Source organism: Bos indicus x Bos taurus, chromosome 5, assembly GCF_003369695.1.
Source record: "Bos indicus x Bos taurus breed Angus x Brahman F1 hybrid chromosome 5, Bos_hybrid_MaternalHap_v2.0, whole genome shotgun sequence".
NCBI classification, from domain to species: domain Eukaryota; kingdom Metazoa; phylum Chordata; class Mammalia; order Artiodactyla; family Bovidae; genus Bos; species Bos indicus x Bos taurus.
In genome coordinates, this window is record NC_040080.1 from 85,377,368 (window position 1) to 85,388,730 (window position 11,363).

General features: G+C 39.2%; 1 protein-coding gene across 3 annotated transcripts in view; it reads left to right on the plus strand.

Moving 5' to 3' along the window:
• Positions 1–3,802, plus strand: part of ANO6 (anoctamin 6) — a 234,930-nt gene extending 231,128 nt beyond the window's left edge. For all 3 annotated transcript variants that reach the window (XM_027542646.1, XM_027542645.1, XM_027542644.1), the window contains one exon: positions 693–3,802. In XM_027542646.1, the coding sequence (XP_027398447.1) occupies positions 693–902 (210 nt within the window). In that variant the 3' untranslated portion in view covers positions 903–3,802. The remainder of the gene's footprint in view (positions 1–692) is intronic.
• Positions 3,803–11,363: the final 7,561 nt, after the last annotated feature.

An 11,363-nucleotide genomic window follows, 5' to 3' on the forward strand; every position in this document is an offset into this window, starting at 1 on the left:
ACTCTCACAGGTATTCTCCAGAATCCAAGTGTATGAGTGTTCCCAACATCATTGTTTCTAATCCAAAACCTAGGAACTAGACCAATACCTTTTGATAGCGGAACAAATAAAGTATTTTTGCACAGTGGCATGTTATAAAGAAGTGAAAATGGACTATAGTTATACATAGTAACGTTGATGAATCTTAAAAATTAACTTTGAATAGAAAAAAGCAATTTTCAAAAGATTATACCATACAGTACCATTACTGTTTTCATAAGGCTTAAAGTGAGTAAAACTAAACAAGATGTTTTTTGGGGGATATATACATACTTTGTTAAACTATTCAAAAATAAATGAAAATGATCTACATATACTCAGATAGATAGGTTAGTGTTTACCTTTGGGGATGAGGCCTGGGAAGAAGACAGGAAAGAAACACACATAAAAATGTCATAACATCATCTGTGCCATGGTGAACGTTCTAGATGTTAGGGAGATATATTCTTCTCTACATAGCAAATAGTATGGTTGAAATTTATGAAGTAACAAAATGTAGATCCATGGCAGAACCACACCATGGAGGTAGAGCTTGAACACCTACCACCCTGCCTGATACACTGCTGTAACGACCGGCAAAAATAAATGGAAGAAACTCTGTGTTCCCCTCCATCTCTTTGTGACTGACTGACATTTTTTTTTCTCTCCCTCAGCATATCATCTATTCTGTGAAGTTCTTCATTTCATATACAATTCCAGATGTATCAAAAAGCACGAAGAGCAAGATCAAGAGAGAAAAATACCTAACCCAGAAGCTTCTTCATGAGAATCACCTCAAAGACATGACCAAAAATATAGGAGTCATAGCTGAGAAGATGATAGGAGCAGTCGTAGATAACAATTTACGACCAAAATCCGATTAAGAGCTTTATGTTCTGAGAAGCACTTTAAAGAATTTAGCTCTGTCAAAATTTACTATGAATCACTAATGAGAATGTTTAAGTTAAATCACTTTGGCAAATAGGAGTCTTAACTATCGCCATTTTCATGCAGATTATTTTTCAGTTTCAGCTAGTGATGCAGGAACTGGAAAATGTAAAATTGAGTTGAAGAAGGGCATAAAACTAATCACCAGAAAGACCAAAAATGTTACTTTTTGGGATAAATTGGAATTTTAATCATACACAGGAATTCTCTTCATGTGCTTAAAGAAACAACATCTAGCAAAGCAGAGTGGAGTTTTTTCCTCATCTGATTATTTTCATTCCTTTCTGTTCTGAAGCACATGATCTTTTTTTATTTTTAGGCACTGTTTTGTTTCTTCACTCTTGCTAGACCTGTTCCAGAGTTATCCTTCCATTACAGTACCATCATTAAAGGCTAGACATGCTAGCTCTTGTGTGATTAAAAATATCTAACACAGAATTCAGTTTGAATGCTGTATTAAGTTGCAGATAGACCCAAGACTTTACAATATTTAGGTGTATTATCATGTTCCTATAGAAAAGGAAACCTCAGGTAATAAGAGGAAATAGTTTCAGTCTTCATCTTGGCCTATCTTTCCGTCTCAGAGAAATACTCTTAATGGATTGAAATGAAGATTGCATTTCTGAGCATATTTGTGCTATTGATCAGGATGATTAATTTACATCCAAAGATACATCGTATCTTGAAAAAAATGAAATCAAGTGATTAAAATTACATATTTATCAACATAATGGTTTGGAAAAGATGAGCCTATCGAGTTGCCACCAGTTGTCCTTTACTGTTAGATCTAGGAAGTACAGTATTGCAAGGACCCTTGTGATTGGCTCACAGCCACCGTAACAGCACAGTGCTGCGCACGTCAAGAGAACAGCAGGTCTCCTCGGTGTGACCTCACCGTGTTCCTAAGAGGGGTTCTGCACACCCTGGTGATCAGCCTGCCAAAGCATCTGCCATAGAGAAGGTAGCTCAGCACATCCTCCCTTCTCTCACTGTCTGCCCAGTAACTTGTTTGTAATTGCATGTTTGCACCCAGGGAGTGTTTTTAGGGAGGGAGACGGAGAAACGGGGGGATACCCAGATTATTCCCAAACAAGAAAAGAGACTGGATTTGATTTGAATTTTCAGCCTCCTATCGAGCCAATCAGGCAATTAAGGGTCAAAAAAAACCAATTGGTTTGGTCACAAGCCCTGCTGTCAGCTGTAGGTAACTTCCTGTTGAACTCCTGTCCCACTGTGCACATCTTGCCCTCGGTTTATTCAGTTCAGCACACTTTACTGCACTTTACTGCCTTTTGGATGCCTAGCCCTCTATAGGCTCTAGAGAAGACACAGGGCCTGTACCCCTCACCAGTTACTGGTGACAGAGCAGGGCTGGGTGCAGAGAGAGCGTCTGGCACCCCGCTCTCTCTAAATGGGCCACTCGCCACCCATTACGATGCTGCTCAATGCCCAGGTGCCACAGGAGCCGAGGCACTTAGAATCCCAGCAGCGAAGAACAAGGAAACACTTTTCAGTGAGCAAATTGACGGGCTTGCTATAATAGCTGCTATGGCAGCTTCACTCCAGGTCATAGTTCTAAATGCCTGCCATGAATGTTAACAAACCACGGGGGTAAAAAAGTATTAATGTAGGATTCAGCGAAACAGTATTCTGGACTTTTGAATTGTCCCAGTGGATCAGGATCATTTCACTAACTTTCTTGATAATGTTAAGGGTATGTGTGATCAAAGAGTGCTCGTGACAGGCCACATGAGGTCTAGTCACAGACGGAGCGAGAAATGCATTTCTTCCCAGCGGGGAAGCATTCTCGTCCCTTCCCTGCTCACCTGGGACGCTGCTCCTGAAAGTGGTGCCTCTTCCTCTCGTATTACCTCTTCTCTTCTCTGAAGTGTAGGACTATCTCCTAGTGTTGGATTTGGCAGTTACTCGCTGTGTGTGGAACTATAAACAAGGAAATGTTCTTGCCTTATCTCCTTGTATATAAAATAGAACTTGAATTGTGCATTTCTGTTTTCATAAATCGTCTTCATAGTTCAAAATGTGCTTCTGTGGACAGGAGGGAAAAAAACCTCTATGTGTTTAAAGGCAGCAAACGTGAAGTATGACACTGCCAATACTCCCCAGATGGCCAGGTTGCAATGGAGACCTAGGGTCATCTGTGACACCGACGCTGTTCATGTAAGTCTAGTGCTGACTTGCCGGTGATGAACATGTGGGGCTGTGCCTGCAGGCACTGGTGGGCTGGATCTGTAAATGCGAGCAGAGGCAGCCCCCTGGCAAAATGGAGGGGTGTGGCAGTGGACCCATGAAGGGAAAATCTGGCCCTAGACCTGCCCCATGTTAACCACTAGAGAAATTTTACTTTGTATCCTTTTGTGATGCCTGTGAATTTTAACAGATCAAAGCATTAGACCAAAATACTCAGGAGATTTTTCTCTAAATATCCCTGATATTTTAGTTATGTCAATAGGATGGGAAAGCTTTCGTTTTTGTTTGAAAACTAAACAAAACCATCTTGCAAACTGTTTATCACTGAAAGTCTTCCCTTATAATTGCACATGCATCTTGAATTTCAGAAAACATTAATTCACAATAGGGGAGCAGGACATGCTCTTTGTTGAAACACTTCTTGTACCGTTTTCTTGTGTCCATATTATATTTTAAGATGTTTGAAAAGTTAAAATGTATGAACAGCTTAAGTAAAACTGAAATATTCATGATGCTTTTCATACACTGTGGCATAAGATGTAAAGTTTGTAATATTTTGCAAATTTCTGTGCATTTTAATATTCTTTTTATAATTATGAGCATTTTAATAAATTCATTTTTAAAACAATACTGTGGCCTACTCTGTATGCAACTGTCATAATGTTTTTAAGAAAGCAAATGTGTATCTGTTTACCGGTTTTATGTCACTCAGATAACATGTGCACTTTTATGTGGCATATATGTAAAATTATGTTTTTTATAACCTATACTTACTTAAAATATGATTTTTCTGGGGAAAATGGAGGGGTAGGATTTCAGTCAGGGCTTCTGCAGAAACTGCTGGGACTGAGGCCCTCATAGGGCACCAACTGGAGACCAGATGTGCCAGTGTTGTGCTGCATCAGCTAGTAGGAAGAGGTGCTTCCTGTTAAAGGTATAAAGGTGCTTCTGCATGCTAAACCCGGAGAAGGCAATAGCACCCCACTCCAGTACTCTTGCCTGGAAAATCCCATGGACAGACGGGCCTGGTAGGCTGCAGTCCATGGGGTCGAGAAGAGTCAGACACGACTGAGCAACTTCACTTTCACTTTTCACTTTGATGCATTGGAGAAGGAAATGGCAACCCACTCCAGTGTTCTTGCCTGGAGAATCCCAGGGACGGGGGAGCCTGGTGGGCTGCCATCTATGGGGTTGAGCAGAGTTGGACTCAACTGAAGCGACTTAGCAACAGCAGCAGCATTCTAAACCTGGGGCATGTCACCTGACATGAGGCAGTGTCACCCAGACAGGACACATCTCTAATAAGGCTCAGAAATGTTGTGTTTGGATCTGCTGTGGCCTTTGAGTACAGAAGGGAAAATTATGGGAAAGAATATAAAGGAATTTTTCATTAGAAAACCAACCTTTTTTTTTTTAATCCTATAATACAACATAGAATCCAGATTTTAATTCATTCCATCCTTTGATTTTTTTTTTTTTTTTTTTGGACCAGCTTAAATCTCATTAGGCTTCCAATAAAACTAAGTCAAAAAGTGTCCATAACTGGACAAACAGGGTAAAGTGTTTTCTCTGATTCTTAAATGATGCTCTTGGGACAGGTACAGATGATGTTCTTGTCCCTTCAAATATTTTAAGTCCAGTAAAGGAGCAACTAGAAATTCTTTAGAAGCACCTCCTTCTTATTTGGGGAAAATGGTGAAATCTTCAATAACTGATATCTATCTGACCCCATCAGGTACTCTGCCAGATGTTTGTTTACTTACACATGATCTCACTGCCAACATGATTTTATTACAAGGAAATTTTAAGTAACTTTAAAAAATTATGACAGTACGTGATTTTAAAAGAAATATACATGTTCAAAGTAGACCTCATTAAACTTAAAAGCTTTTTGCACAGCAAAGGAAACTAAAGGCCAGGTGGAAAGTCAACCCTCAGAATGGGAGAAAATAATAGCAAATGAAACAACTGACAAAGGATTAATTTCCAAAATATACAAGCAGCTCATACAACTTGATACCAGAAAAACAAAAGACCCCAATCAAAAAGTGGGAAAAGACCTAAATAGACATTTCTCCAAAGAAGACATACAGATGGCTAACAACACATGAAAAGATGCTCAACATCGCTCATTATTAGAGAAATGCAAATTAAAACTACAATGACATATCACCTCACACAAGTCAGAATTCAGTTCAGTTCAGTAGACTCTGCGACCCCATGAACTGCAGCACACCAGGCATCCCTGTCTATCATCAACTCCCGGAGTTGACTCAAACTCATTGAGTCAGTGATGCCATCCAACCATCTCATCCTCTGTCATCCCCTTCTCCTCCTGCCTTCAGTATTTCCCAGCATCAGGGTATCTTGCAATGAGTCATTCACATCCGGTGGCCAAAGTATTGGAGTTTCAGCTTCAACATCAGTCCTTCCAATGAATATTCAGGACTGATCTCCTTTAGGATGAACTGGTTGGATCTCCTTGCAGTCCAAGGGACGCTCAGAGTCTTCTCCAACACTACAGTTCAAAATCATCAATTTTTCAGGGCTCAGCTTTCTTTATATTCCAGCTCTCACATCCATACATGACTACTGGAGAAACCATAACTTTGACTAGACGGACCTTTGTTGGAAAAGTAATGACTCTGCTTTTTAATAAGCTGTCTAGCTTGGTCATAACTTTTCTTCCAAGGAGCAAGCGTCTTTTAATTTAATGGCTGCAGTCATCATCTGCAGTGATTGTGGAGCCCCCAAAAATAAAAGTAGCCACTGTTTCCACTTTATATATTTCCCCATATATTTGCCATGAAGTGATACGACCAGAAGCCATGATCTTAGTTTTCTGAATGTTGAGTTTTAAGCCAACTTTTTCAAGCTCTTTCACTTTCATCAAGAGGCTCTTTAGTTCTTCTTCACTTTCTGCCATAAGGGTGGTGTCATCTGCATATCTGAGGTTATTGATATTTCTCCTGGCAATCTTGATTCCAACTTGTGCTTCATCCAGACCAGCATTTCACATGGTGAACTCTGCATAAAAGTTAAATAAGCAGGGTGACAATATACAGCCTTGATGTACTCCTTTTCCTATTTGGAACCAGTCTGTTGTTCCATGTCCAGTTCTAACTGTTGCTTCCTGACCTGCATAAAGATTTCTCAAGGCAGGTCAGGTGGTCTGGTATTCACATCTCTTGAAGAATTTTCCACAGTTTGTTGTGATCCACACAGTCAAAGGCCTTGGCATAGTCAATAAAGCAGAAGTAGATGTTTTTCTGGAACTCTCTCTCTTTTTCAATGATCCAATGGATGTTGGCAATTTGACCTCTGGTTCCTCTGCCTTTTCTAAATCCAGCTTGAACATCTGGAAGTTCATGGTTCACATAATGTTGAAGCCTGGCTTGGAGAATTTTGAGCATTACTTTACTAGCATGTGAGATGAGTGCAATTGTGCGGTAGTTTGAGCATTCTCTGGTATTGCCTTTCTTTGGAATTGAAATGAAAACAGACCTTTTCCAGTCCTGTGGCCACTTTTGAGTTTTCCAAATTTGCTGGCATATTGAGTGCAGCACTTTCACAGCATGATCTGATCTTTTAGGATTTGGAAGAGCTCAACTGGAATTCCATCACCTCCACTAGCTTTGTTCGTAGTGATGCTTCCTAAGGCCCACTTGCCTCCGGTCAGAATGGCCATCCATCATCAAAAAGTCTACAAACAAAAAATGCTGGACAGGGTGTGGAGAAAAGGGAATGCTCTTGTACTGTTGGTGGGAATGTAAATTGATAAAACCACTATGGAAGAAGGTATGGAGATTCCTTAAAAAAAAAAAAAAAGGAATAAAACCCTGTATGACCCAGCAATCCCACTCCTAGGCATATACTCTGAGGAAAACAAAATTGAAAAAGTCACATGTATCCCATTAATCATTGCAGTACTATTTACAATAGCTAGAGGGGGAGCCTGGTGGGCTGCCGTCTATGGGGTTGCACAGGTTCGGACACGACTGAAGTGACTTAGCAGCAGTAGCAGACCATGGAAGCGACCTAGATGTCCATCAACAGATGAATGGATAAAGAAGTAGTACATATACACAATGGAATATTACTCTGCCATTAAAAGGAATGCATTTGAGTCAGTTCTAATGAGGTGGATGAACCTAGAACCTATTATACAGAGTGAAGTAAGTCAGAAAGAGAAAGATAAATATCATATTCTAATGCATATATATGGAATCTAGGAAAACAGTACTGAAGAATTTACTTACAGGGCAGCAGTGGAGAAACAGACATGGAGAATAGACTTGTGGACTTGGGGAGAGGGAAAGAGTGTGTGAGATGTATGGAGAGAGTAACATGGAAACTTACATTATCATGTGTAAAATAGATAGCCAATGGGAGTTTGCTGTATGGCCAAGAAACTCAAACAGGGGCTCTGTATCAACCTAGAGGGGTGGGATGGACAGAGGATGGGAGAGAAGTTCAAAAGGCAGGGGATATATGTATACCTATGGCTGATTTAGGTTGAGGTTTGGCAGAAAACAAAATTCTATAAAGAAGTTATCCTTCAATAAAAAATAAATTTAAAACAAATAAAAAAGAAATACACATGTTAAAAGAAGAAAATCTCAAGTTATACAAGGTGGCTGAACAGGAAACCTAAGTCCTGCTATTACCCTAGCTCAGGCCAGGCCACTCCCCAGAGGTCCCAGGAAGTATGAGTTAAGACCACCAAGGGCAGTCTGTTTGCCCAAAAGAGACTTCAGAGATGTTCTTTGGTTTTTGTTGTTGTTGTCTTTCAAAGTATAGTCAGTGTGTTGAGGTTTCAGATCATAAAAGCTAGTTCTTTTCTTTAAACTTTGAAGTTGAGCCCAAATCCTATTCTTTTCATAAATTTAGCAAATTTTACCAGTTTTAAAAAGACTTCTGAATGTTTGGCTCCATTTGCAAACTTAATGAAATGCTTTCAACTATCTGAAATAACAGTTATAAGTTTTGTTCAGTCTGTTTCCTTTCTAAGTACTACAGTTTTGCAACCATGACCAGGAAATCATACGTGGAGGAACTACAAACTCTTCTTTCTCCTGCTCATCTCTTTAGAGGATTCCTTTCACAAACCCACGATCTCCCATGTGACCCCTCTACTGGGAGGCTGAAGGTGCAAGTGGACAATGGCCAGACCATACATAAAAATACAACACTGACCCACCACCTGCAGCAGCCAGCCTAGGAAACCAACTCTTTATCTGTAATAATCAGTCTAGGAAGCCAACCAGACTTGTAGGAAGTCAGACTATTTTCTTTCTAGTGACAGGCCAGGATGCCAAACAATAGCCTCTGAAACAATCAGCCCCAAATATCCAGGACTTGATTAATAACTGACAGCTTCCCTAATTTTTATCCCTACTTCTGTCTTAGGACCAACCAGAGAAAGCCAAATATGCACCTCTCACCAATCAAGCAGGATGCCCTCTTCTATTACCCACCTCCAGCTTCCCCATACGAATTGCCTCCGATCAGAGCGCACCTGAAGTCTTCCTGTTTTTCCACTATATACCACTCCTCTGCCTGCCTTTGAGTCTCTGCCAAAACACATGTGACAGTACTAATTCCTTTGCTACAGCAAGCTCAGAATAAATAGGCTTTGCTTTTTCTCATTTAGTTGGTCTTTTTCTTTTCTTTATTTTTTAGTGGAGGATAATTGCTTTACAATGTTATATTGGTTTCTGCCATACATCAACATGAATCAGCCAGAGGTATACATAAGCCCTCTCCCTCTTGAGTGGTCTTTATTGCTACTAAATTATTTAACCTAAGCTCTAGCTTCCTACCATGAAATGGGCCTAAATAGTTCCACCAGTAAGTGTCATTTTGAAGTCCCTAGTGTGTCACACTGAATTCAGTGTGCCAGGAAGTATAAAAAAAACACAGGATGAATACAAGGCATCTTCTTGGAGGTGAGTGTTTCAATGATTAAGGGAGAAATTATTCTATCAAAATAATCACAGATATGCTATGGCATTGAATGCAAAATGTGAGTGCATTTTTAATTTGAAATAGCAATCTTCAAAGGAATTATATGTTTATGGTGAGCTGCTTCATCTAGGCCCCTAGGTCATACCTATACTTTCCTTTCTTCATGGGAACTTGGCTGGAAATGTCTATGAAATATTGACATAGTTTGAAAGCACCTTGTCAGCCATAAGATTTGAGAAGAATGGTTCTCAAAGTGTGGTCTAGATTCCTTTAGGAGAGTCTGAGACTTTTTCATGAAGTCTACAAAATTAAAGCTATTTTCATAATTATGTGAAAATAGTTTTAGCCCTTTTCACTCTCATTTTCTTACAAGTGTACAGTGGAGTTTCCAGAGGCTACAGAACATGAGATTTGGCCACAGATTGAACACAGAAGCAGTTATTAGCATCCAGCTGTAAACCAGACATGAAAACTATAAAACAATATACTATACTCTCATTTTAGGGCTTCCCTCATAGCTCAGTCAGTAAAGAATCTGCCTGCAATGCAGGAGACCTGGGTTCAATCCCTGAATCAAAAGATCCCCTGGAGAAGGAAATGGCAACCCACTCCAGTATTCCTTACCTGGAGAATCCCATGGACAGAGGAGCCTAGCAGGCTACAGTACATGGGGTCGCAAGAGTCGGACACAACTTAGTGACTAAAGAGAGAGAGAGATTCTCCTGTTTAGAAAAATAGTTATTTTTCATTTAAACATTTTATGTATAACATGCCATAGGGTTTTATTTTTAAATTAAGTAAATTTTAAAAATTTCTCAGTTTTTGTTTCTAATATATTAAATATTAATAGATGTTATTCACATAAAAGCTTTTTGGAGCTCCAAAAACTGCTTTATAATACTTTAAGATTGTGAAGAGACTTGATGATGAGAACAAGGATGAGAACTACTGCTTTATACTAATAAAAAATATGAGTCAGAGCCAAACATCACATTCGTGTTGGATTTGGACAGTAAAACTCCAAGTGTGACAGTGTCAGAAAAAAAAAAACAGTGTGCTCTTTCAACTCTCAATGCATGTAAAATGCATCTTGTGGTCACTATCAATGACTTCTATTAAAGCCCAGCTCCAGCACAAGACTGCATTGGTACTTCTGCTCTGACAAACCTTTTATCCTTGCCTGAAACCTGCAGAACTCTTGATCTTGCTTCCCAGATGTCTGTCCTGGGCTGCACAGTTTGATGAGAACTGCTGCAATTTCTTTTGTGTATCTGCCACACTCAGCACATATTTCTGTATATATTTTGGATTCCAGCCTGTTTTGGAAATCCTGGGGTCCCAGAGGAAGAAGTGTGACCAACAATATTAGTGGGCTAGATGCCAAAAGTAGCCAGAACTACATATCCTGGTGCCATTAAGAGGCCCATTGGAAAAACATGATTGAATACTGATCCTATAAACCATATGCAAGGAGAATTGCCATTAAAAATGATCTTTTAATATTTTTAAAAAGGAGGATAGTGTACTTACTCATTGTTTCTAAGCAGATGTGGCAGTAGAATTTCAATAAATACTGGCTGAATGAATCAATCAATAAATGAATGAATGAATGCCTTACCTTCCCTGATACCAAGTTTTTCCATTCAAGAAATTTAGGAAAAATACCCCAGAATGTAGAATAAGGTTAAAATGGAAATCACAATTGACACTGCATATGGAAAACCCTAAAGTCTCCACACAAAAACCACCCAAACTGATAAATGAATTCAGCAAGGTAGCAGAATACAAGATTAACATACAGAAATTGGTTATATTACTTTATACTAAAAATGAAATATCAGAAGGGAGATATAAAAAAATACCTTTTAAAATTGCATCAAAATAAATAAAATTCTTGGAAATAAACCTGACCAAGAAAGTGAAAGACTTATATGCTGAGAACTATAAAACATTAATAAAGGAAAAGTTGAAGGTGATTCAAAGAAAGAGAAAAATATCCCATGCGCTTGAATTGGAAGAATTAATATTGTTAAAGTTGTCATACTACTCAAAGCAATCTACAAATTGATAGCTTATGGTGAACGATGTCAGATTCGTGATCTCCGAAGAAGAAGATTTAGCTTCGGGACCAGGGACCAGGCTTGATCACTCAAGAGCTTTTGTGTAGCAGTTTTATTAAAGTAAGAAAAGGGACAGAGAAAGCTTCTGACACAGACATCAGA